This window comes from Panicum virgatum, chromosome 9N, assembly GCF_016808335.1.
Source record: "Panicum virgatum strain AP13 chromosome 9N, P.virgatum_v5, whole genome shotgun sequence".
Taxonomy (NCBI): domain Eukaryota; kingdom Viridiplantae; phylum Streptophyta; class Magnoliopsida; order Poales; family Poaceae; genus Panicum; species Panicum virgatum.
In genome coordinates this window covers 60111317-60138497 of record NC_053153.1, presented here as the reverse complement: position 1 = coordinate 60138497, position 27181 = coordinate 60111317, and the positions used below count along the sequence as shown (strand labels likewise).

Below are 27181 nucleotides of genomic sequence, written 5' to 3'. Positions count from 1 at the left end.
CTTGCCGTAGCTGTTCTTGCATAGCTTAGTCCACCTTGAACGATACAGCTAGCGGCAGCTTAGCAGCTGAATTTGATCCAGCGGTACATTGCAACTTTTTGGCTTGCAGTAGCATGGTTAGTGCGTATCCTTGTTTAGTATGCTGCTTAGAGGCCTAATTTTAGAGTCGACAAAGTGTACCAATGGATTTCTCTCGCGGAGGAATCGGACCAGCAGTAGCCCACGCCTCGCACTTCGACTCCTTGACCTCATAGCGTTTCCCCTCCTGCACATAAACCAAAAGGCCCCTGTATTCTATTCCTCAACTATGTTTATACAAGACTACCTCCAATCAGATTACTATGTGCTACTATGTAAGTTTCCATTATTTTTTTTGAACGAACGGCACTCGACGAGTGCGTTTCTATTGATATAGCAGAAAAATACAAGACTACAGCCCTGGGAGGCCATAGGCAGGAAACAAAAGAAAAAAAGAGAACAACAAACTCGCCCGGTTGGATTGGGATGTCAACATGGGTTACCGCTCACCTATACTCAGTGGCCGGTTAGATTGGGACATCAACACGGCCAAACTCTATTCACAACGACGACCGAGGGGAAAAGGCACAACCGCAGCTTCCACCTACCATCACACTCTTGTGGCTATCGAAACAACTGAAGTGTTCCAGCGTTGATAGAGGAGCAAAAGGGGCAGACACCACCACACCAGGAGGACACTGCCGTGCAGGACCCAACGCCGCAGTGCTGCTGCACCCAAACCGACCGCCCGACGGCATGAAAAACACCAAGTCCGGAGCAACCCAACATGCGGGGGCCTCGCCACTTCCGCCATTGGACGCCACTCTCGCGTGCGTGGGGACCTCCAACCCGCCACTCAGCACGCCTCTCTCGTGTGCGGGGACCTCGAACCCGCCACACGGCACCACGCTCCGTACTCGTTTCAGAGATTGCCGTCGAGGCAGCAAAAAGAGGTGCCCCGCCCCCCCGGGAACTGAACCAAGCCGCCAGACCACTGCCGTGGTTCGAAATCATCACGTTGCTTTCCCCCTCGCACGAAGATGCCGCCCTCGAGCCAGAAGACCGAAGAAGTCGCCCGTGCCGTCTTCCGACGTTGTACCGCACCTGAAGGGTTCAGACGTGCTGAACACCCCGCCGCGATCCGCTGCAGGCCAAGTCATCACTGATTGTTGTCGCCGCTAGCGCCGTCCTTCAAACGCTGTCGCACACCGCACTGGAGACTGCCACACAGCTCCAGGCGCCGCGAAACACTGCAAGCAGGCGAACAACAGCCGAGTGATGACCCCCAGCCACCAACAGAGGAGCAGGCGTCTTGGCGTGAGGTAGGCAACCCCCTTCTCCGCACGCCGTCCGACAGATTTGTCACCACCGGCCGAAGTAGATCGCGAGCAGCAGGCCGGCCAAGTTGCGGAATGGTGTCTCTAGAGACGACGCCTCCAAGGAGTTCACGACGCCCACAGGCGCCGCCGTCGCTCGTCCAGGAGCTAGACCGGGTTTTCACCCAGAGACCTCGTGCAGGAGGGTTGCAACTCCAAAAACACGCCCTCAATAGGGAGAGCGACGCCTGGAGGCGCCGCCACCATTTCACTAGATTGAATCTGGCGAGGGCTTTCGCCCGGAGTGCCGGCACCCCACTGCACGCGTTCGTCGCCTCAAGCCGGCACCATCACTGCGGCCGCCCCAACCGAGGGACGCCACTGTCGCAGCTCCACAAAGCCCGCTGCCGAAGCTCCATCTCCCTCTGCCGTCCTCGCGACCCGGCAACGTGCCGGCGCCACCCCGCACCTCCTCCTGGCACACCGCACCACCGCACCTCCTCCCGGCCGGGCAGAGACCGCCAGCACGGGCGACGCGGCCTCGGCCCGCGCCCCATCTCCTCCTCGCGCCACTGCTCCACTGCCGCGCGCACACATGGCCTCGCCGTACCGCACCTCCCTCGCGCCATCCGTGCGGCCGCCCGGCGCTTCCACCACACCGCCCCGCGCTGCAACACCTCCACGCGGCCTCCGGGCCGGCCCGCCGCACGGCCTCCTCCCTACGCGCGCCGCGGCCGCCGCCAGCGCCGTCAGCCGGCCGCACGCCAGCGCCAACAGCCAGGCGCACGCCAGCAGTGCCAGCCAGCGCCACTCGTGCAAGCCTGCCCGCAGCTGGTCCGTGCCGCCAGCCAGCGCCGGAAGGGCTGTCGCCGCAGCGGCTGGTGGCGGATCCAACCCCGCGGCAGCCGGATCCGGCCGCGGGAGGCCCGGATCCGGCCTCGCCGACGCTGCCGCCACCCACTCCACGGCGGCCTCCTCCGATTCCCTCGGCAGCCGCGCCCGCCAGGAGAGGAAGGAGGTGAAGGCTGCCCCGCCGCCGCCGTCCTCGCGAGCCGCACGGGCTTCCGGCGGCTGGCTCCGGCGGCGGCGCGGCGGTGGGGAGAGGGAAGAAGGGGGCGGCGGCGGTGGCTAGGGGCCCGCCCGTGTCGCCCACGCGGGAGCGACCCGGGGGACATGAAGATATTTAAGTTTCCATTATTTTAATTTCAACACACTTTATACTAACAAAAAATTTACATGTATCTACAGGTAGCAACACCACCAACTGATCCTGAGAGAAGTGACGACTAGGAGTGAAAAAAAGGTAAGTAATACTAACTAACCATTATTCACCTATTTGTATTACTATTTTTATGTACATTACATCATTTGTTTCTTATCTATTACAACATATGCATTTTTATGCTGGTTTGTCATGAGTTACTAATTTATCATCTCTTCTTTTTGTTGTCTTGCAAACCTTAAAGAATTAAAAAAAACTATACAAAGTATACAAAAGTAATTACAGTGCTTCTAATAATATTTCAAATAATTATAGTGCTTGGGACAGTACAGAAAACCATGCCGACAACAACAAGAAGCATGACGAACAGCAAAGAAAGAAGCTTAAAATTAAAGAATGATCAAAGGTAAGATATCCCAACTGTTTGTACTTGCAAGCTTCACCAACCAATTCCATTGACCACGCACTACTTTAATAGTCTTCACATTATCCATTTTTACCATTTCATTTCTATTGCATATACATACTACTCCCAAAATTCCAAACTTTCGAAAAATTTATTATTTTAATTGACATATATAGGTTTCCTTATTTTCCCTCCCTCTGGCAGGGCTACACATCTAACACCTAGGCACACAAACGGAACGACATTTTGGTGTGCAGGAAACAGCAATGTCGGCAGCTGCTTTCGCTAAGTTGCAGAAACAACTTTTGTTAACACACACTCTTGCTAAGTATCTTTTAGTTCAATACATAGAACAAGATATACGAGGTGACATTAGGTTTTACCATACCTAACTTTTGTGCACGAAGATTATGTTAACTGCCTGTGGTAGGCCATCGTATATGAATTTCTGCAACGCCTAGACTGCAACCAATATGCTGTATTACAACTCGCTGCCCACAATGTACCCACAGTTTAGTGGTTCTTACTTTTAGGAAATCAGGGCATTCGCCACATTGTTCTGTTCCACCTGAACTGCCTTTCGACCAATGGTCAAACCAAGACCTACTTCAAATACAATTCTTACCTAGATTAATGCAAAATCCCTCAAACAAAAGAAAACTACAGTGCAATCAAAAAGGCCCATCTATGTTAAAGCCAGCTACCACACTGGCCATTCGTGGCAACGCCACGAACATTTCTAGTAATTACTAAAATGCTGCTACTACTAGGGGTGGAAAGGGTAGGAAAAAAAATGCAATTGCATGGCACTGAGGCAGAGCAAACGCAGCAGCAGGGACACGCTCACTTCCATCCAGCGAAATGTCAGAGCTGCCTGCCGGGCGGGGCCCACCCTGCCCGGCCGCTACCGTGCAGGCTGCGACCTGCGAGGACGTACGTGCTCCAGTAAACATGATGCAGAGCAGCAGAGGGCCACACCGGCCACTAGCGTTTGTCGGCGTGCTCTATAGTACAGGCCGCGTTTGGTAAAATATGTTTGCACAAAAAAATGGAGCACTAAATGGACTCTATTTGCAAAAAATTTTTTGGGATGTGTGTAATTTTTCGAGACGAATCTAATGACGATAATTAATTAATGATTTGCTATAGTGATGTTATAATAATCATCTTCTAATCACACAATCAAATGCCTTATTAGATTCGTCTCGCGATTTGCACGAGGAGTTGTGGAGGTGGTTTTGTAATTAGACTTCGTTTACTACTCTAAATTTTTGATCAAAAATAAAAAAAAATTTCGCGAAATTTTTTTCGGGCCAAACCAAACACGGCCAAGATAGTGCACAGATAGTGCTCTGTTTTTTTGGGAAAACAAATCTACTGCTGAGTGCTCCTCAGATGGTCAGGTAAAGTTTTCAACGCTTGCATCATGCTCATGCAGAGGGACTAGTCGGAGGTGGGATCCAGGACCAACTTACGGTATGCTCATCCAGAGGAGTACTCCCGTTCTTGAATATATGACATTATTGATTTTTTTATTTAATTATTCGTCTTTTTTATAAATATTTATATAAATAGTCAAATCTTCAAGTTAAATTCAAGAGACTCTTGATAATAAACGTAAATGTACTCATTTCACTTCATTTAACTAACTCATTAATTAAATAATATTGGTCAAAGTTGAAGAAAAAAGTCAACAATGTTATATAAAAAATAACGGAGGGAGTATTACAGTAGTACGTAGTAGCGCAGTACAGTACATAGCATGTATTCATAGTAATCCGTACTCATGAATCATGATACGAGTACCATAATATTAGTTTCCCCCTCTTTTATGTGCAATGGGACCGCAAAGATTGCACACTTGGATGGAGCGCCATTTGGAATCCTGCCGCAAAGATTGCACATTTGGATGGAGCACCATTTGGAATCCTGCTGTGTTTTTTTTTGTGAGTGCTTCAGTGCTATTATCCTGAAGCAGCACTTGTTCCACTTCATCAGGCCAGCTGCTTTCTACTACAGTACTACTCCCTCAAGATGCAAAGCTCTCGCCGGAGCCATGAACACGTATTTTGGACATCTTACCGCAGCGGTAAACCCAGTGGGGGCAGGGGCAATTAAGAGAAGGAAGAGGACAGATGCAAGGAGCCAAAGCTTCCGGGAAACCGAGAAAGATGTAGGGTGTAGTGGCAACAACAATATTTTCAGCCACTCCCATTCATAATCTTGGCATAAGTATTAAATGCAGTTGAAAAAAATAATTAATTACATAATTTAACTGTAAATGACGAGATGAATCTTTTAAGTCTAATTAGTCCATAATTAGATATTAATTGTCAAATAATATCAAAATTGCTACAGTATCCAAACCCAAAAATTTTCACCAACTAAACACACCTAGTAGAACACGTCCTGCGATTTTGCATCACACAAGCATGCAGCCAGCAGCCATGCACACGTTACTGCCATTTGCCAGTGGCCAAAGTGTAAGAAGGCTGCGGGGGCTCGTGGTCGTAGGTGGTACGAGCATGCATGCATGCCACAGATCGACTTGTTGACGAATTTTTCACGCGAGGCGGTCCAGTAGTTTTGACCGGGCTGTACAGTAGTACGCACTAGCACTGCTGGTACTTGCACGGCGGCTACCGGCCGGACTAGTGTCGTCGGTCATGTTGAATGAACTACTTCTTCAACAGCCTAAGACCCTGTCACAGATCCCAAAAGACAAAATATAAAACTTTTATAAATTAGTTGCATGGTGTACTAAATGTAGTCGAAAAATAAATCGCATTACACAAATAGACTGTAAATCGCGAGACGAATCTAATGAGCCTAATTAAAACGTGATTAGACACTAAATTGCTATAGTAAACATACTCTAATGATGAATTAATTAAGCTCATTAGATTCGTCTCGTAGTTTACAGACGAGATCTGTAATTAGTTTTGTGATTAGTCTATATTTAGTACTTCAAATGTTGAAGATTCCCTTTCAAAAATCTAAAAGTGCAAAATGCAAAGTGATCTGACAAGATTTGCACAGCTGCTCAAATTGAGCCGCTGGTGGCATCCCTGTCACCTGTGGAGCAGTAATATAGTGCTGCTTGGGCCTGCATGCATGCCCGGCCATCTCCTGATCTTCGGGCTTGATCAGCTGGCGGCATGTTCATGTTCCTTGGACGACCTGTGTGATGTGTGGCGACCTTTGGTAATTTGGTGTCCAAAGATTCCCACATAGTGCACCAGCGACGAGTACTGCGTACGCTGTACATACGAATCCTTATCCGTTGTCTGCACTTATACATACATGTACATATACTCATGCATGCTTATACATAACATATACATATACTTCATGCCTACTGCAGCAGCTGCATGCATGTCAGTTAGGCAGTATGTAGCAGCATGAGCATGTACATAGCTACACAAGTACTGTAGTGTGTTACGTTGCTGCAGGTCATGCATCTTGCGGTTGTTGCGTGCCATGACCCAATGATTGTCCTGGGCGCGCCCGGCGTAGCTTAGCGTGCATGCATGCACGCATGCATGGGCACCCGCACGCCAGCCGGGAGCTCCATGCCGATCCGATCGACGACGACGACCATGCTTGCGCATGCCAGCGCGCGGGCACACAGCGTGTGTGTCAGTGTGTATGCACTACCGGAAACCGCAAGTTCACCGTGTGCCTCAAGGTTTGCCGTGTGCTATTCATCGGGCACACGACGAAAAACCAATTTGTCGTGCGTATAAAATAAACACACGGCGAAGACAAAATTCGCCGTGTGCTCCTGGACAGGCACACGACGAAGCCACAGTTCGCCGTATGCCACAGCCACGACACACGGCGAAGCGGGCTCCACGTGCGCCGACATTAACAGCCGTGGGATGCAGCTCAACGCCGTTAATCTTCGCCGTGTGCCAGAGGCTAGCACACGGCAAACCTAGCTCTTTGTCATGTGCCTCGGGGCAGCACACGGCGATGTGATGGCCCTATTAACCCATTCCTAACGGCTCGTGGACGACGTGTCCTTTGCCGTGTGCTAGGGTAAGTCACACGGCAAACATTAGGTTTTGCCGTGTGCTTACCCTTTTGCACACGGCAAAATAAAAGTAACAGCTCGAACCCACTGAACTAGCTCATGAATACAAATATTATGGATAAATGTTTATAAATTATATAAATTCGAAACGTGAACTAAAAATTATGAAATCTGTCATGATATCATGTCATCATATATGGAGTCTCTGGTAAAAATATGGTTGGATTATTAACTTTTTTCACAAACGCTGCTTACAAACTGTTGTTTCTCCGGAAAATATCCATATACTTTTAAAGATTTAAGTTACATGTGTATGCGTAATGATTTGCAAGTATTAATTTGAGTTCTAAACTTGTTATATGGGCAATACACCACATAAAAGTAGTTCATGTTCAATCATGATAATTTTCTGAATTTGTTTGCCATTTTTTACATTTTTTAGTACTATTAGCATTAAAGTCGGAATATTCAAATTGAGATATACATGCATAGAAAAATACAAAATTTTGAAATAAGCACTTCTAGTGATATGTTTAGTTAATTTGATAATACTTTGCAATGTACATTTTGTTAAATTTAGTGAAACATGTTTGGAAATCAAATTAGTTGAATTAATGGATGAAAAGAAATAAGGTTTGCCGTGTGCCATATACTTGACACACGGCAAAGGAGTGGTTGTGCCGTGTTTTTTTTTGCAAAGAATAATTTGAAATTGAAAATAAAAAAAAGGTTGCCGTGTGCCCAGATCCAGGACACACGGCGAACACTCATTTCGCCGTGTGCCCCCTTGTTCGCCGTGTGTCCTAGATCCAACACACGGTGAACTATCGGGCACTTAGCTGTTTTCGGCCTGCGTCCGCTCACTCTCTCGCCCTCAAGCTCACCCCGTCGACGCGCCGCCGCCCAACACCCCCGGCCGCACGCGCTCCGTCCTCGGCCGCCAAGCTCCGCCCCCGGCCGCACGCGCCCCCGGCCGCCCGACGCGCCCGGCCGGCGGGCTCCGGCCCGACGAGCCGCCGAGCCCCCGCCACGACGCCCTCAGCCGCGGAGCCTGCCCCGCCGCGACGCCGCCCCGCCCCATCGCGCCACAGCCGGCCCCGACGCGCGGGTGCGGACCTTGCCCCGCCGCGACGCCGCCCCGCCCCGACGCCGTCCCGGCGCGGCCCCTGCCGAGCTCCGCCCCGCCCCACCCCGACGGCGTCCCGGCGCAGCCCCTGCCGAGCTCCGCCCCTGCTAGGTCAGATTTTTCGCTTGATCTTTTTGGTGTCAGAGTTAATTAGAAAGATAGAAGAAAATCGCTACATGCATGGTGATGCTTGCCGACTGCGAATTCGAAAGTGCAGGCCACATTGCATTTGTAGTGCACACTGCACCAGCGCATAGACCATGGAAGATTTATTTGCTGATAATTATCTATCGATTCCCTTTGGTTAATTAGTAAAGTCCAGTCTCCAATGCCTTGTCAGAAAGAAATGCAGTATATGAAACAAATATAGCAGCGAAGCATTGATGTTGTTTGTGTTTTCTTTATCGTACTCTATTTTACTACTGTTGAGAGTAATTGGAAAAATAACTCTGATATCAGAAGGACTCGGGACCATGCATGCATGGGCCGGTGTTAATACAAATATAGCCCTTTAAAGATTTAGTACTCTACTAAACATGGGATCAAGATCATACTTTAATATAGTAATCAGAGACTCGCTACTGTGCTCCATCATTTTGCATTGCTAAGCTTAAGCAGACTGCTTATCCTACTGTTTACTTCCATGGCTCAAACTTTGATCAACAAAAATAAATAGCTCCCGAAATATTGAAATTTTGCTTTGCCACAATTAGTAACCGGTCGAACCCACTGTCCCCACTGTGATGTATTGAAGTAATTCGAGTGGCGATATTGAAATTTTCAATTGACATAATTTTGTTAATTAGATTGGGACAAGGAGGAGAGAGGAGGACGACGAGGAGAAGGAGGCCACGCCGCGCACGCCGTTGAGCCCATAGGTGAGAAGCATAAGCAACCCTTGCTTTTCGTATTATGTTCGTAGCTGACGTAATTTAGGCGTCTCCCGTTCGAAAGACATAGGTACGGAATATGCAAATCTTTGCATATCTATATCCGTATCTATTTCGAATTGTCCACGCTATTTGGACCGCCCAAGTGTGCGTAGATATGGTTAGTTTTCATGATCTACTCCGACCCGTGCCAGAGTTTTGGCATCACCTCCCTGTTGTTCTCCGGATACACAATCTCCTTGACAGGACGTATATTTGGAGAGCAGCGGGGAGGTGCTGCCGAAATTCTGTCTCGGCTAGGAGTGGATCATGGAAACCAACCATATGTATGCATGCTGGGGTGGGATTAGGACCTATCTTCACCTATTAGAGTTTGTTAGACATAATCGATTTTAAGTTTCTCGCTCGTATGTTAAAGGATGGATGACCGTGAGTGGATGTACAAGGGCTTTTTTTTTTCGCGACCGTGCCTGGGCACGTTTTTCATTAAGAAGAGAAGAGAAGTGTTACAAAAGAGTTGGTTATAGAACCACAACCGACTGCAGAAAAACCCACAAAGACGATTACACGACCCCTATTGAGCGACCCGGAAGCCTACCTAATTTACAAAGCACCGACTCGAGGCACCTGAACCCTGCTTGAAACCAATCAGTAATCTCATCGTACACCCTCGTAAGTACATCATCGACTGTACGCACTCGTCGATCGAAGGTCCTGTCATTCATCTCTTTCCAAAGCATCCAAGAAGTGAGAATTACCAGGCTGTCAAAACAACGGCGGTTGGCCTTAGACAATTGTTTCCTCGCTGTGGACCACCAGGAAACAAAGAAAGTGGACTGGGCGTTCGGCGCCAAAGACAGCCAATCCGATCTACGCAGCAAGCGAAACCAAACTTCTCTCGTAAATGGACAAGCAATTAGCAGGTGATCCACTGTCTCCGACATTTGTGCACACAACGCACAGGAATCGTCATCCTGTAACCCATGCTTTTTCCTTCGAGCTGCTGTCCAACAGCGGTCATGGATCACCAACCAGATGAAAAATTTGCATTTTCCTGGCGCACGAGACTTGCGGAGGAGCTTAGCTCCCTCCACCGGGTGTTGACCAAAGAAGAAGGACCGATACGCAGAAGCAGTAGAGAATAGTCTGTCCGATGTCCATTTCCAACATATTTTATCCATCAAGTTTTGATCAAGCTGTAGATCTCTAGTCCGATCCCAGATGAGGAAGAAATCCAAGATTACCTGGACGGTTAAAGCTCCAGTTATGTCTCGGACCCAGGCGTCACCATTTAGCGCTTGCGCGACAGTTCTTTGTTTCTTAATCCGAGGACCAACTGCATTGCTTAGGCATGGAGCAAGATCAGACACAGAGTGACCTTGCAGCCAACGATCTGTCCAGAATAGTGCCTTTTGCCCATTTCCCACCTCGACATAGATTGACGCCTGGAACATTGCTTCAACCACGGTCTGTCTCCGCGGGGAGGTCACTCCATGATCGAGAGTCATCAGTACGTTTTAACCAAAGCCATCGCAAGCGTAAGGCGTACCCAAAGCGATGTAAGTCCACAATGCCGAGCCCGCCGAGTTCAGTCGGTCTGCATACACGTAACCAAGCTAGCCGATAGTGGCCGGCTTTAGCTGACTCGGCGCCACTCCATAAGAAGCCCCTGCGGTAGCCATCAATGCATTTGATCACCCAAGGAGAAATCTTCACGGCCATCGCCGTGTGTATAGGAATGGCTGATAAAGTGCTTTTGATTAGGACAGTCCGCCCAGCGCGGTTTATGAGACCAGCCTTCCAAGTTGGAAGCCTGGACGCCACCTTGTCGACCAAAGGTTGCAGAGCGTTCTTACATAGTTTGCTCAGGCCAAGTGGAATACCCAAGTAGCATATCGGGAACGGGTCAAATTTCCCAGGGAAGTGAGCGAGAAGTGACACCGAAGCTTCCAAATCACACTGGATGGGTGAAACCTTGCACTTGGACAGATTTGTCTTGAGACCCGACGCCCCCGCGAAGATCTCCAGAATTACTCTAGTGAGCACTAAATCCTGTTCCACAGGCGACAGGAAGACGACCACATCATCGACATACAGGAAAGTTCTCTCCTTGATCTTAGGATGGAGTGCACGTAGAAGGCCTCGCTCGTCTGCCAATCATAGAAGAGCATTGAGGACTTCCATGACGATCACAAAGAGAAGGGGCGAGAGTGGGTCGCCCTGACGTAGACCCCTAGCGTGACAAATTCTTCTACCCGGCGACCCATTCAGAATGATTTTGGTGCTTGCCGAAGAAAGCAGTAGAGAGATCCAATCCCGCCATCTCCTGGTGAAGCCACAATGCTGGAGAACGGACAAAAGAAATCGCCAGTTGACAGTGTCAAAGGCCTTGGCAATATCCAATTTAAGTAGCACACTCGGCCTTTTTGATCGGTGCAGCAATTTTGCCGTTAGCTGAACAGCTCTGAAATTGTCATGGATAAGTCGTGAACGAATAAAGGCGCTCTGGTTATGCCTGACCAAAGTATGCATGAAAGGAGCAAGACGACGAGACAGCACCTTAGTAAACAGCTTGGCGAAACTGTGAATCAAACTGATGGGTCTAAAGTCACATAAAGAGGACGCATCAGGTCGCTTGCGAAGGAGCACCATGTACGCCTGGTTTACCAAATAAAAACTTCGACCATCGAGCGACCAGATGGCATTGAAAGCTCTCATGACATCATCTTTGATAATCGGCCATGCCGTTCGGTAGAACAGACCGGTATACCCATCCGGTCCAGGGGCTTTATCCGTTGGCATGTCAACAATAGCTTGCCAGACTTCCTCAGCTGAGAAGCATTGGTCTAGAAGTTCACCAAGAATAGAAGGGAGGTTCAACTCGTCCAGGTTTATGTTATTAAGTTGCTGTTCTCCAGAGCCCAAGATGGCATCAAAATGATTGAAGGCAGCATCGGTCATTTCTTCATCTCTGAACAACACGACATCATCGGCATGCAGCTTAGAAATATGATTCTTACGGCTGCGGTGGCATGCTTGTAGGTGAAAAAACCGTGTGTTTGCATCACCTTCCGCTAAGTATGATATGCGCGCACGCTGCCGGATCAAAGTCCTCTGTAGCGAGGCCAACCCCAAAGAGCAAAGTTTAGCTTTCCTTCTCAGTGCCAGTTCCAGAGGCGACAGGCTCCTGAAATCCTGTGCACAGTCCAACCGCAATACAATTTCCTTGGCAATTGCCAGTTGCAAACGCACCGAGCCGATGTGTTTGGCGCTCCAGCTTTTCAACGCTTTTGCCGTATTGCGTAGCTTATGGTCCAGGCATCTGAACGCATCAATCTCAGTAGTCGCCCACGGCAGGGGAGCACGCCACGCCTCCTCGACGACCTGGAGGTACCCTTCACATTTGGGCCAGAAGTTCTCGAAATGAAATCTCTTGAAATGAGGAAGAGAGCAGTCAGTTTTCAGCAACAAGGGGGCGTGATCAGAGCATTCCGTCCCCAGTGCCGACAACACATGATCAGGAAAGTCATGCACCCAATCCTCCGAGGCAAACACACGGTCAAGACGCTCTAGCGTTGGCCTCTCTCGATCGTTTGTCCAGGTGTAAAGGCGCCCTTTAAGGTTCAGTTCCTGCAACTCGGTGTCATCGAGGAAACGTCGGAAACGATTCATCATGCTTCTATTTAGATGTTGATTATTCTTATCCGCCGCTTGATAGATAAGATTAAAGTCTCCGCAGACAACCCACATCCCATCACAAGAGGTTCGAACATCCCTGAGCTCGTCCAGGAAAGCGATCTTGTCACAATCAGCTTGAGGGCCGTAAACGCAGGTTAGCCACCAGGAGGTATTATTCTGCAAAAGAGTTACCATTGCCGTTAAGCAGTACGACCGAAAGGATTGATTAGTAACCGACCACGTATCTCGCTTCCAGGCCAGCAAAATACCACCACAAGTGTTAGATGCCGGTTTAGCAACGTAATCAAAAGCAGCACCACAAGTCTCCCGAAACACACTAGCGGAGCAGTCATCAAGTTTAGTTTCTTGAAGAGTAAGCAGAGAAATGTTTTCCTGATCCACCATTTCACGTACCACATTACGTCGGGCCCTAGAGTTGAGGCCACGGACGTTCCATACCAAACAGTTTTCGCCTAACATAACTAACAAACTTTTGCGACCAGAAAGAAACAACCAAAATGGCCTCAAGACACCATTACTGGTGCGGCCAGCTCCACAGCTAGAGCTCCCATTCCAGCTGGTAACAGCGCATCAAGCGCCTCGCAGTGCGATTTGGTTAGCGTTGAGGAGAAAGTATCCGTAAACTGCTGGAACGAGGACGCATCCGGCGGGCGACTGTCCGATGTTATGCCCATCTTTTTCACCATCACATTCTGGGCCTGGACCGCGGGCTTGGTGGCGCGATGTCGTGACTTTTTTGCCAGTCTCTCGCTGCGCCTGATGTACAAGGGCTGGCAGAGCGAACAAGAGTATATTGAGTTTGCTCTAAAGGTCAATGACTTTTTGGAAAAGGCATTTGATAGAGGACAGAGTAGAATGCCGTGTCCATGCACCAAGTGTCAAAATAAGATACATCAATCACAACTCACTATGGGTAAACATATTATCACAAATGGGTTTGTGGAAAACTATACCCGGTGGATCTGCCATGGTGAAGCCCATCGTGCGAGAGAAGAGGTAGTCAGACAACGCATCGATGATTATGATGCTGATGCCGGTTGCGCAGACATGTTTGCAGACTTTCATGAAGCACACTTCGAAGAAGGACCTAGAGAGGAACCGCCAGAGCCTACGGCAAAGCAGTATTACGAAATGTTGTCTGCGGCACAGAAACCACTTCACCAGCATACCAATGTTTCTCAGTTCGATGCTATTGCACGCGTACTGGCCCTAAAGTCTGAGTGTGGCATTAGTCAAGATGGCTTCGACAAAATGTTGACAGTTTTTGGTAGTCTGCTTCCGAAAGGACACATTCTTCCAAAGAGCATGTACGAGGCACAAAAACTTTTTCGTAGTCTTAAGATGCCATATGAGAAGATACATGCTTGTCCGAAGGGATGCATATTGTTTAGGAAAGAACATGTAGACGCCAATTATTGTACAAAATGTAAATCATCTCGGTGGCTGGAGGTAGATTCTGGTGATGGTCAAAAGAAATAGCTCAAAATCCCCGTGAAAATCGTACGGTACCTTCCATTCATACCGAGAATCCAATGTCTGTTCATGACCGAGGATTCAGCACAACAGATGAGATGGCACAAAAACGGCAAACGCTACCGTCCTGAGAAGATGATACATCCATCCGATGGTGAAGCATGGAAACATTTTGACAGGCGTCACACAATGAAAGCTCTGGAGGCTGGAAATGTACGTGTTGCGTTGGCAACAGATGGATTCAATCCTTATGGAATGACGGCTGCCCCGTACAGTTGTTGGCCCGTGTTTGTTATCCCCCTCAACCTCCCCCCTGGAGTTATCTTTCAACGGCAGAACATATTCTTGTCGTTGATAATTCCTGGATATCTGGGGGATAATATGAGTGTGTATATGATTTGCTCCATGCTTGGGAGGAAGGTGTATGGACATATGACCGAGCTACAAAGACAAACTTCAAAATGCGAGTGTGGTACATGTACTCCCTGCATGACTTGCCAGCGTATGCGATATTCTGCGGCTGGTGTGTACACGGGAAGTTCCCTTTGCCCAGTATGCAAGGCAGCTATGAGGTTCATCTGGTTGGCGAAGGGTGGCAAGTATTCTTGGTTCGACAAGCACCGACAATTCCTCCCTATTGACCATCCATTCCGACATGACATCAAGAACTTTACGAAAGGTGTCGTAGTTGATGAACCTCCACCGCAGATGATGTCAGGTGTCGCGGTCCGTGAGTGGTTACAGTCGCTGAGGGTTAAAGAAGGTGGTGGTTTTGTGGGTTATGGCGGAGAACATGCCTGTACTCAGAAGTCGGGCCTGTGGAGGCTCCCCTACATGGATGATCTTCTTCTTCCTTATAACATTGATATGATGCACTCGGAAAAAAAATATTGTTGAGGCACTCTGGGGTACAATCATGGACATTCTTGATAAAACAAAGGACAATGTTAAGGCCCGAGTGGATCAAGCTAGTTTATGCGATAGACCAAAACTTAATATTCCACCACCCAAAGATGGTAAGAAATGGAAAAAGCCTGCAGCTGAATTCGTCCTGAAGAAGCACCAAAGAAAAGAAGTACTAGAATGGTTCCAGACTTTAATGTTCCCCGATGGGTATGCAGCGAATCTAAGGAGAGGGGTGAACTTATCTACTATGCGAATCAATGGGATGAAGAGTCATGACTACCACATATGGATTGAGCGGCTTCTTCCGGTGATGGTTCGAGGCTATCTCCCTGACCATGTCTGGCAAGTACTGGCGGAGTTAAGCAATTTCTTCCTCCAGCTATGTGCTAAGGAGTTGTCTCGGGCTGTAGTTGAACAAATGGAAAAATTGGCCCCTGTGTTGCTTTGTAAGTTGGAGAAAATCTTTCCACCCGGCTTCTTCAATCCGATGCAGCATATGATTTTGCACCTCCCGTATGAGGCACGGAGGGGGGGGCTGTTCAGGGACGTTGGTGCTACTCGATTGAGAGACAACAAAAAATCCTTCGAACCAAATGCAAAAATAAATGCAAAATAGAAGCTTCCATTGCAGAAGCATACATTCTGGATGAGGTCTCGAACTACACAACAAAATACTATAGTGAAACCCTTCCAAGCGTACACAATCCACTCACTCGTTACAATGAAGCCGAAAATGAAACGAACCTCAGCCTATTCAAAGGGCAACTTGGAAGTGCAAGTGGTGCGACTCCTAAGGCCTTGCTCAAAGAAGAGTTGTGCACTATCATGATGTATGTGTTGACGAACCTAGTGGAAGTCGAGCCGTACATACAGTAAGTTCTCAACAAACTATATCCTCGAGTATTAACTATTCTGCATCCAACCCCCTTTACCTCTCGTTTATATAGGGAATTTACTCAACAATTCTGGCGTCGCCGAAGAGATCCAACCCCGCAGGAAGTTGACGTCCTTCTTAAATCCGGTGCAGGACAAAGAGCCCCCGATTTCATTTCTTGGTTCAAGCACAAGGTATAACAAACCATCATGCATGTTAGACATTTGAAGTTTCTTATCCGTGCGAATAGTATGACAAATCATCATGCTTCTACCTGCAGGCCCAAAATGACGCGTCTATGTGTCCCGAGTTGAGACAGGTTGCCAACGGTTGTGCCTATAGGGTCTTGTCATATTCCGGTTATGACGTTAATGGATATCGCTTTCGCACAAGAAGCCACGAGCAGAGTCGGCCCAATCGAAGAACAACAAATTCCGGAGTTTGTACGACAGCCCTTGATGGGGTCGAGTATTATGGCATAATTGAAGAAATCTATGAACTCACATTTCATGGTTGCAAACCTCTTAAGCCTGTCATATTCAAATGCCATTGGTTTGATCCTAACGAAGTGTGACGGACCCCTCATCTCGGCCTAGTCGAAATTCGCCAGTCATCAGTGTATCCAGGAGAATGTGTATATTGTGGCTCAACAAGCCATGTAAGTTTATTATCTCTCATATCTGTGCAAAACTGACGATCGCCTTATGGGTTGGGATGTTGTGTACAAGCTATCACCACACAGTAAAGTACCTATTCCAAATAATGAGGATTACAACATAGACCCAAACACATATGACAGGGAATTCTTTCAAGAAGATGGGCTTGAAGGACATTTTGAGATAGACTTAACCAGAGTGATCGAAATGGAAGTACACGATGATGAAATGGTTGATGAGAGGACGCTGGTGAGGAGATTCGTAATGCGAAGGACCTAGAATTACTTGAGCGATTACAATTTGGCAATGACAATGAGGATGAAATTCCACCGTTAGAGCACGGGCTTGAACTTCTCGACTTGCGTGATAGTGATGATGAGACATATGATCCAGCTAATCCCGATGAAGATAATTATTTCTAATACATGTATGATCCGTACTAATTGATTTATTAATGTTACTTTCTAATTATGTCGCATTTATTTTCTTTCTCTTTATAAGATCGTTTTGTATATATGTGCTGATTGGTTTACTATTTTTAATTGCAGGTGATTGAAGAAAGATGCCGGGCGGCGGACTTCAACGATCGGTCGCCTCACTGTACAGAAGAATGATGCCACACTCGGATGCTGGTGAGGGCTCCGATAGGAGTTCCGGGTTGGGGCGAGGCAAGGGTCAAGGTAAGGGTGGACCCAAGAGGGGTCGAGGGAAGGGTGGAGGCAGGAGGCGTCGAGAGCCTTCGCCTGTACTGCCGTCTCAAGAGGAGGAGGAGGAGGAGGAGGAGGAGGAGGAGGAGGAGGAGCCTGCCCAGGACTAGGAGCAGGAGCGGGAGGAGGAGGAGTGGCAGGCGAACGCGCAGGAGGAGGAGGGGGAGTCGTCTGAGGAGGACACGGCCGAGGATACCTCTACGCCGGCTGTCTGGTTGCGAGGTCCTTCGCGACTCCCAGATAGGCCGATATTTGTTGCCTTGCGCCCGCTGATTCGACCGAGCAGGGATATGTAAGTAATTTGACATGTTATTACTACTTTTTCATTTCCTAACTCGAAAATCACGGTACAAACTAATATTTTCTCTTAATCACTTTTGCAGGAGTTGGACTGTCCTCAGTGGCGGTGCTCACAAACGCAAGGTCAACGGCATCCTGGGTCTTTTGTGCAGGGACTACTTCCCAGGCCTGGTCCACTATCAAAGACGGTACGAGCCGTCCTGGACGTGGGACCACTACATCGCCGCCAACAACGATCAGTTGGATCGGAGCGGCAGAGCCTTTGAGAACAAGGCGGAGCGGGTAAAGGCCGAGCTCTGGGTAAGTTTTCCCCGGCAAAAAATGGTCAATACATCACATTCATTGAACATTTTGTTAATAATGACATGATCCATCGTCTTTATATGCAGGATTTTTACAGGTGTGACGAGGGATATGAGGAGCGGGCGGCGATTGTGGCTCACAATCGATGCGTTAAACTCGTGAAGGACATGCATTATGAGGCGCAAGTCCAGTGCGTCATCAACTATTGTGCACATTTCCTAAAGCAGAAGATCGGGAAGACTGAGGCGAGGGATTTGAAGCTGACCCGAGAGCAATATTTACAGGTAAGTTCAAATTTATTGTAAGATGAAAAACAGCGTTAAATGTCTCTCTTCTTACATGTCATGCATTTGATCACGTGTAGGTTCCTGCGTGGTGGTGTCGTAATGACACCGTGTGCTGGGAGCGCATAGTGGACAAGTGGTTCGACCCCGAGTGGCAGGCTTTGCACGACGCTAGCCGGCAGCGGTGATTGCTGATGCCAGGTCCAGCGCACCATCAAGGCAGCCTCAACAACGACGAGTACAGGGCTAGATGAGTACACACTACACAGACTCATTTCTCTAATCTAACATTCAATTCAGCATAATTTGTAATGAACTTCTTCCTTTTTCGCAGTCGTCATCACATGAAGGCCAGGAGTGCAACCCGTTCGTGGGATGGGCTCTGGCTCGCAAGGGCAAGGCGACATTCAACGTCACCTACAACCCTGACGACCTTCACTCGGCGTACAGCAACCTGTCCGTCCACAGTCGTATCTAGGCGTACACAGAGATGGGAAGACATGTCCATGGGCCAGACTGGGATCCGAGGACCCAGCCTCTTGATGGAGAAGTCATTATGAGGGTGGGAGGAGGCAAGAAACATGGGCGCTACTACATTGGCGATGGTCTTGTAGACACGGCCAGCACTCCCACCCTCTCCCAGATTCGAGCGAGGAGCACGGCCAATAGCCCGGCCATACGCCCACGGCTGTCCGCGTTGCAGCTCCAAGTGCAGGAACTTCAGGTTATTTCTTATTTATTCATAGTTCTTTCATTTTGTACATATATTTGCTTTGCATTGTAACATTGTCATGAACTATTTAAGCACCAAATGCAAGCGCAACAGGCGGCGTACGAGGCGGCGCTGGCCGAAGAGAGGAGGATACGACAAGAGAACGAGCAGAAGCAGGCGGCCGAGATGGCCCAGATGTACAACTACATTCGAGGTCTTTCTGTCCAAATGGGTAATCCCATCCCAGCCATGCAATTCCTTGTGGCTCCTGCTCCTACTACTCCTCCGGTGAGTATCTTGAAAACCCTTTAGTTTCTTTTGAAGTATTAGATACTTAGAGAACTTTATACTTAGAGATTGTGACTTACATTACTCACTTAACGATTTAGGTGACCTACATATTTAGACTTGATTTTCCTTTTTCTTGCTTTCTATATGTGTGTATCTGGATCTTCTTTCGCTGAGCTAGAAGGTCTTAGCTTTTGGTTCTGAGATTTCTTCTCCTAGCAGCTAGATCGCTAGATCTTTGATCTTGGCACGAGGGAGGAAAAAGGCAAGACGCTATATATATATCTAGCTAGCTCCTGTCAGCTTCTTGCTTTGCGATTATTTTTCGTTAACCAAGTTATATTCTTGGATAAAGTTTTTCCTTGCAAGATTGAGTTGCTCTTTTTACATCTGATCCTTTACCTGCTTGACCTCTCTACAGCGGTTGGATCTTTAAGCTCCTCTCATGAATTATAACTTGAGAACTTGGTTTTTGTCTCACCTGCAATTTACTATCTTATATTTTTTGCAGAATCTATCGGTGGCATCGAATACGCCAGAATTGTCGCCGGGCGTACAAAACATGTTGCCACCTCAGCTCAACGCCCCACCGCCATTCGACGACCCACCTCAGCCATGAACTTGTTAATTTGTGCCTCTATGGATGTAAACTTGATGATGCTAGGAGGATTTTCAATAAGGATTTGTGGAATTATAAACTAGTGAACTTAATTTATGTGTTGACTCGTGAATTTGTGGTTTGTCATGATATATATATATATATATATATATATATATATATATATATATATATATATATATATATATATATATATATTGCATGTGCTTGTTATGATATATGATCTATGATATATGATTTGAGTGGGTACTTTAAACGTGAAAAAATAAAAAATAGGTTGTTTCTGGTCACTTTGCCGTGTGCCAAGCCCATGCAAAGTGACCACAATTCGCCGTGTGCCAGTCGGCGGCACACGGCGAACTGACCAGCCTTTGCCGTGTGCCACGGGCCCTGGTACACGGTGAAGTATGCTGCCACCTGGGCCCCAACTAGGACTTCGCTGTGTGTCACATGGTAGGCACACGGCAAACCTCTCCCCTTCGCCGTGTGCCCAGGGCCCGCGGCACACGGCGAAGTATCTAATCTTCACCATGTGTTACACGTTTAGCACACGGCGAAGTCGACCCCGCCGCCGTCAACTCCGTCCGACACCGTTTGTTATGTTTATTTCGCCGTGTGCCATGAATAACACACGGCGAATATTTTCGCCGTGTGCCCGATATATGACACACGGCGAACACCCTCTTCGCCGTGCCAGTGGCTGCCGTCGGCCACCCACGGCGAAGTTTTCGCCGTGTGATAAATGGGCTTCGCGGCGAAATGAGGAAATCCGGTAGCGATGCATGGGCCGAGCGAAAAACACATGATCGAGACCGGCCAAATCGTCAGCCTCCTCCAATCAGGCCGGCGATTATGGCGCGACCGCGCATGCATGCACGCGCTAATGAGGCTGCTGGGTCACGCGCGCGGCCGCTGTCGTCGCACGCCGCATGCAGCAGCGGCGGCGGTGCCATCTCGCGCAATGATGCAAAGCGCCCCGGCGAGGTTGCATGCGCTCGCTCTCTAATCTCTAGCGCCCTCCCTTCCTCTCTATCTCTCGCATGCAAAAGATGCGGGGTCCTGCGTCCCATGTACGTTGCTCGCGCTGTCTAGCTACTGGATGGCCTGGCCTTCCTCTCGACCGGTCCTCACCACCGGCCGACCGGCCGGCCTGCCGGGCTGTGCGCGAGCGAGACAGCGCGCCCGCCGCCGCCCATCACGCCGTACGCCCCGCGCACGGCTAGCGGCCGGCCGTGTCGCGGCCCTGCCGGCCTCCGGCCACGCATGCTGCGTTTGCAAGCAAAGCGCCAAAGCCAAAGCGCGCGCGCTTTGCTGCGTGCGGCATGCACAGGGAGATCAAAAGGCCGGCCGGGGACGACCTAGGTAGCATAGAATGGTTCCGTGGAGAGACGAGGTCAGAATAATGGCACCACACGTGAGAGTGAGACAAATATGGCAGCCACACAGCTTCGGTCGAGTTTCTCCTCGATATGATCCTCCTCCTCCTCCTCTTTGGTAAAAGCGCAAAGAGCAAAGGTGCGTCGATTCATGATGGTTGCTAACTTGTTCTATTGGAACACTTAAAATACAGCTAGCATATATAGGACAACATATTTTAAAAACAACCAAAATATAGCTAGCAAAGAAAGTGAATTAAGAGAAAATAAAAAATAGGGTTCACTCACGCTGGGCCGACACGGTCTTGTTGGGCCAAGTTTCTTTCTCCCAGCTGAGCCCAATCTTGCTACATGGGCCAAGCCAGCTCCACTACCAGCGTGCCTCAAATCTTGGATTTTTGTACCTAAATCTTTGACGTCGAGTAGATCAAATACCTCATTGGCTACAGTAGATGCTACAGTACATAGTTGCGTAAGTGATTTTGTAATTAGACTTTATTTGATACCCTAATTAGTGGTCAAAGAGCCAAAAAAAATTTCATAAAAACTTTTTCAGGGCCAACCAAACACGGCCATATAATGGTGATAATCTTGACTAATACTATCTTGTCTGGTTGACGGCATCAGAAAAAGATTGAGAAAGCTATAGCTGTGATGGCGTTTCATCTATAAATAGCCATAGCCAGTTCTCCATCGTACTGCCTTCAGTTAACATCAGTTGGGCGCGATTGCTTCAACTGGTTGTACTACTGCTATATACTCTCCTACAGGAAATGGTACGCTAGTCCTTGTCTACTTTGCTAGCGGTGCAAGCAGCGCTTCGGCTGATTCGATAAAAATACATGCTTACGTTACAAGTTCACTGCAGGGCGTCGTGAAGATTGGGCCGTGGGGCGGCGAAGGGGGGCGCGACTGGGACATCCCGGCGGCGATGCCGCGGCCGCACCGCCTGGAGGCCATCACCGTCTGCAGCAGCCTCGCCGTCGTGGACGCCATCTCCTTCGCCTACAGGGACGAGCAAGGCCGGCGGCACCACGTCGGCCCGTGGGGAGGGAACGGCGGCGACCCCTACGTCGTGAGTACACGCACAAAGACCAAAATGCAAACTTGATCCCAGCATTGCCCTTAGCTTGAATTCTGTCTGTGTGGCGTCGTCTAATGATCGAACCATATCCAATCAATAGATCCATGCATCGTCCTGATCGATCGATAACGCCTCTATCTTGTTGGGTTGGACTGGACTTGGGCTGGGTGTGCATCGTCGCAGGTTCGCCTCGAGCCGTCGGAGCTCCTGACGGAGGTCTCGGGGACGTTCGCCTACGTCGGGACGCAGCCGACGGACGCCGTGACTTCGCTGACCCTGGTCACCAGCCTCAGGAGGCACGGGCCCTTCGGGGATGTGGACGGGACGCCCTTCAGCGTCCCCGTGCGCGACGGCGGCAGCATCGTCGGTCTGTTCGGCCGCGGCTGGGCCTGGGATTACATCGGGGTCTACGTCCGTGCCAGCTGATGCATCCTCCAACTCCAATTTTCGCCTATCCGTTCTTTCGGACATGAATAATTAGCTTGCTGCAGTGAGCGGATACTGAAAAAATAAGATGGATTGTTAAACTGCAGTGACATGCATCTACAGTACATCTGTTTGGATCGATTGATTGTTCGTCGCTGCGCTGTGGTTTCGCTATACGTTTCCATGCATGCTGCCATGTACGGTCTTGGTAGGCAGACCTCTCTCATCCAGTGGCGGTAAAACCAATGCATAGCAAATAATTGGGTGATGAAATTAAATCAAATTTAGAAAACTAATACAAAACAAAGAAAGACTGATTTTCTTTAGCAGAATAGACTATTAATTTCATCCCTAAACTTGCAAAATGAACGTTTCAGCACTCAACTTTTTTCATACAACTCAGTTTAGTCTTTCATTCGCCGTGTCTTGCCAAGTTGCCACATTGCAGCCATGCCATATCAGCATCCAAAGGGTTCCTATTTTATAGCAACAATATATATTGGTTCACACGTACTTAAGGATGACACAATAAAACTTTAACTTGTGTCTACATAATTTTTTTTCCAAAAAAGGAGCTTTTGTACGTGTATGATAAATATGTTCGGATCAACTCCTTTTCTCAAAATTGTACATCATTTAGTTTCATCTAGGTGAAATTTTCATAACAATCACATTTATAGAAATGTTGATTTTTATAAACCATAACTGATTAGTTGTGATAAGGCCACTACAAGAAAAATGAGCATTCGTCCAACACATTAGTACCAAATGCATTTTCGTTGGGTACTAACTAGGGATGAAAACGGTCGGGAACGGTCGGGAAAACACCTAAACCATTCCTGTTCCTGTTTTTTTTGCCGGGAACGGGAACAGGAACGGGATAGGCGGACGGGAAAACGAAAGCGATATTACGGGATATTGGGAACGGAACATATCGGTCGGGAACATGTCGATTACGATCGGGAAGCGGTAACTTAAATCGGGAACAACACATGTAACCACTCAAAACATTTAGCTCGGCACAATAATTACAACCATACATCATTCATTTGCAAACAATACATAGAATAGATGAGATAATCGATTTGATAAATAAGCATCAAGTAGCGGATTGTCTCCAGCACGGCAGCACCCAAACGACACATGCATGATGCATGCAGATGCAACATACTGTCACTGTCTCCATTAGACAATCAGTCAGTCACCCGGCCACACGGCCACACCACAGACATAGTTCAAACTTCAAAGGTCCAAATTAAAAAAAATTACATACCACATTGGGCAAAAGTAGCTGGCACTGGCAGCCAACAGATCACTACTTCCCTAGTAGTCGTAGAACTCCCCATCATTAGGTAGTGGCCCATCATCCTCTCCATCACTGTCTGCGACATCGTCGTCCTAGAACAGGAGAGCAGTCATATATTTGCACCAAGCCTTTGTAATATAAAGTTTATATATAAAGTTATATATCACATGGAGCACAGCCAACCATCTGATTTTTCTATATAAAGTTTCTAATATATAGATAGCAGATTAGAGACATGTCAGATAGCTATTAATCAAGTACATTTTAAGTTCAGAGCTAGCAAATTAAGTACAGAAGATGAAATGATATCTCATGAAGGCATCATTGGGCAAAAGTACAGAACACAAACTTTGATGGACCATAGATCAGTTTAGGCAAATTTCTAAAGGAACTTGGCGGGCACAATACCTGCAAATTAAGCTTTGAAACAAAAGCCTCAATGACTTCAAGATCACCAACAATTGAACCAACCTTCTTATCTGAAAATCAAAGTTAAACCAAGACACATAAATCAGCAAACATTGGTCATAGACTCATGATTATTGTATACAGCAAAGAGCAAACTAAGGAGCTTTTCTAACCTCTTTTTTCTGCAGCAACCCAATCTTTCATGCATATTAATGCTTCAACCATTTCAGGGTCAAGGCGGCTTCGAAAAGGATCAACTACACGTCCACCAGCACTAAAAGCAGATTCAGAAGCTACAGTTGAGACTTGTACAGCCAGCAAATCACGAGCAATTTTTGCAAGAACAGGATATTCATCAGTCTGGTTCTTCCACCATGCCAAGATATCAAACTGACCACTGAGCCTCAAAGGTGGATCTGCCATATACTTATCCAACTCATTCATATCATCACCATTAGCTCCATCATTATCATACAAAAAGCTCTCTAGTTCCTCATCTCTATTGTCCACTAATAGGTCTGCTGTACCAGTATCTCCAGGCTCATTTGACCCACTTTTAGGCCTCGAAGATAAGGGTGCTTCAGCAGCATAGAACTGGTACAACTTCTTGATGACATCAACAAGTTCATCAATATGAACTTGACAAGAATTGCCATAAAATTTTCTCATGTAGAACTCTATAAGTCTTTTCTTATATCTAGGATCTAGAAAGCATGCAACAGCTAGTGTAGTGGATGACTTCTTCCAATATTTTTCAAACTTCTTACTCATAGAAGTAGCCATTGCACTAATAGTAGTATTTTCACTAATAGACCAATCACCTAGCAGAATCTTTATCTCACAAAACCCTCTATAGAACAGATTTGCAGTGGGATATAATGTGCCAGAAAATAGTTCAGTGAGATCAAAGAATTTCTTCGAGCATTGGAAAAGCTTGAATGCCATTGTCCATTCGCTAGGAGATGGAGTAATTTTTTCATACCTTCGACGATCAGATGATTTTAGCCTCATGAATGCATTCTTGTAGTACAAGGCATCTCGAAGCATCAAATAGGTTGAATTCCATCTTGTTGAAACATCAAGTGAAAGACCCTTGTTTGTATCCAGTCCACACTCAGTTGCACGCTTCATGAGCTCCTCCCATTGCAATGGAGATCCTTTGACAGCAAGTACAAGCTGTCTAATATTCTCTATTGTGGTTGTGATTACACTCAGACCATCACGAGCAACAAGGTTCAATATGTGACAAGCACACCTCACATGAAAAAACAGTCCATCACATACCAAAGTTGAAGCACTAGCATTGGCCCTTAAATCAGCAATGATATCTCTGACTGCTACTTCATTTGCTGATGCATTGTCTAAGGTCAAAGCAAATAATCTCTTGTCAACATACCACTTAACCATGAGTTCAGTAAATGTCTCAGACAACTTGGTCCCAGTATGACGGCCCTCTACATGCACAAAGTTGACAATCCTTTTCTGGATGCACCAATTGTCATCTATCCAATGTAATGTGACACACATGTAAGACTTGTTTTGATTTGAAGTCCACATGTCCATGGTGGCACTAAACCGACAAGAGATAGATTTGAAGTATGCATATAGCTGGTCCTTTTCTTTTAAGAACATGCTCATGATTTCTTTCCTAATGGTAACCCGAGATTTGATTGGAAAGCTAGGACGCAAGGATTTGATAAATTCAACAAAATACTCATGCTCAGATATATTAAATGGATACTCATGCATCACTATTGCTAAGTAAAATTTCCTTAAGCTGGCTTCTTCATCATACTTGTATGGAACAACAGTAGTCATACCTTTTTTATTGTCTGTTTCAGCTTTGAGCTGCTGCTGGCCCTTCACTATACTATGTGCTACCCTCAGATGGGTCCAAAATCCCGTTGTTCCATAATTGCTCTCACATCTGCCCTTGTGCTTGCATCTTGGGAAATCGCAATGAGCCCAAATCTGTTCATATATCTTCCCATTGTCCTCAATGACCACTCTCTTCTTAGTAAAATACTGCCACACATCAGATGTGCACTTCTTCTGCTTCTTTCCAGGTGGCAAAGGGTCATCACCCTCAACAATGATGGGATCTGCAGCCCCTGCACCTTGCTGTCCACCAGTAGTACCCTGATTGCCACTGCCACTAGCTGCAGAGCCATTGCCACCATCAGCTACTCCAGTGCCAGTATCACCATCACCACCACTGCCGCTACCACCAGCTCCGAATCCACTTGGCAAAGAAAATGCATCAGTCGGTATAGAGCTAGATGCAGGAGTTGCACTAGACAAACACAAGCCAAGTTCTTGACTCCTTGACCTCTTAGATCCTGCCAACAGATAAATCAAATCAACGAAGACAAAAGTCAGAGTAGATCTTTGAAGCAATCAAGCATCAGTGCATCATCTACTACCACACTTCACAGCCTCACAGGTTAACACATTCACACGTTCTACTCATCAATTACTAAGCCTATCAATTACCTGATGTCGGAGTAGGAGCAGGAAGATTGGTGCTATGCACCACCAATGGCAATGACGGCTCTAGGATGAGCCGGCGCTGCGATGCCGACGAACCAGCAGCTGAAGCAGAAACACCTCCGGTCGGTGGCATCTTTGAGCCTGGTGCGCCGCCGCCCGTCGATTCCATGTCCTGCTCCTGGCCTCCTGCAGCGTCAGTGCGTCATGGTCATGCCACAAGCGGGGAGACGAGACGAAGACGACGACAGAACGGTCG

The 27181-nt window shown here is 47.6% G+C and overlaps 2 protein-coding genes and 2 long non-coding RNA genes across 6 annotated transcripts; all 4 read left to right on the top strand.

Moving 5' to 3' along the window:
• Positions 1-2539: 2539 nt before the first annotated feature.
• Positions 2540-3488, top strand: LOC120687764. The gene is made up of 3 exons (XR_005680828.1): positions 2540-2637; positions 2872-2962; positions 3167-3488. It is a non-coding gene; the product is annotated as an uncharacterized LOC120687764 (long non-coding RNA).
• Positions 3489-8159: 4671 nt separating this feature from the next.
• LOC120693521 lies at positions 8160-17384 on the top strand. Its single transcript, XR_005683004.1, has 3 exons — positions 8160-8235; positions 8931-9002; positions 17171-17384. It is a non-coding gene; the product is annotated as an uncharacterized LOC120693521 (long non-coding RNA).
• A 48-nt stretch (positions 17385-17432) lies between these two features.
• On the top strand, positions 17433-19947 carry LOC120687334. 3 transcript variants are annotated; one of them, XR_005680699.1, is made up of 7 exons: positions 17433-17621; positions 17713-17929; positions 18019-18216; positions 18297-18470; positions 18551-18940; positions 19022-19216; positions 19728-19947. XR_005680699.1 is itself a non-coding variant. In XM_039969306.1 (6 exons), coding segments are annotated over exons 1-4 (525 nt in total). In that variant the 5' UTR covers positions 17435-17619; the 3' UTR covers positions 18405-18940; positions 19043-19216; positions 19728-19947. The 3 variants fall into 3 exon arrangements, 2 of the variants coding, with proteins under 2 accessions (XP_039825240.1, XP_039825239.1); XM_039969306.1 differs by having other exon boundaries at positions 17435-17621; positions 18297-18940; positions 19043-19216; XM_039969305.1 differs by having other exon boundaries at positions 17435-17621; positions 18297-18940.
• Positions 19948-21917: 1970 nt separating this feature from the next.
• On the top strand, positions 21918-22860 carry LOC120691584 (horcolin-like). Its single transcript, XM_039974681.1, has 3 exons — positions 21918-21987; positions 22080-22286; positions 22479-22860. Exons 1-3 carry the CDS (start codon positions 21985-21987, stop codon positions 22719-22721), a joined length of 453 nt encoding a protein of 150 aa, XP_039830615.1. The 5' UTR covers positions 21918-21984; the 3' UTR covers positions 22722-22860.
• The last annotated feature ends 4321 nt before the right edge of the window (positions 22861-27181 follow it).

Excerpts from the sequence above, each read along its gene's own strand:
- LOC120691584 (XM_039974681.1), top strand. Across the intron at positions 22,287-22,478 it reads ACGGCGGCGACCCCTACGTC|GTTCGCCTCGAGCCGTCGGA; the intron begins GTGAGTACACGC and ends GCATCGTCGCAG.
- LOC120687334 (XM_039969306.1), top strand. Across the intron at positions 17,930-18,018 it reads GGGTAAAGGCCGAGCTCTGG|GATTTTTACAGGTGTGACGA; the intron begins GTAAGTTTTCCC and ends CTTTATATGCAG. Across the intron at positions 18,217-18,296 it reads CCCGAGAGCAATATTTACAG|GTTCCTGCGTGGTGGTGTCG; the intron begins GTAAGTTCAAAT and ends GATCACGTGTAG.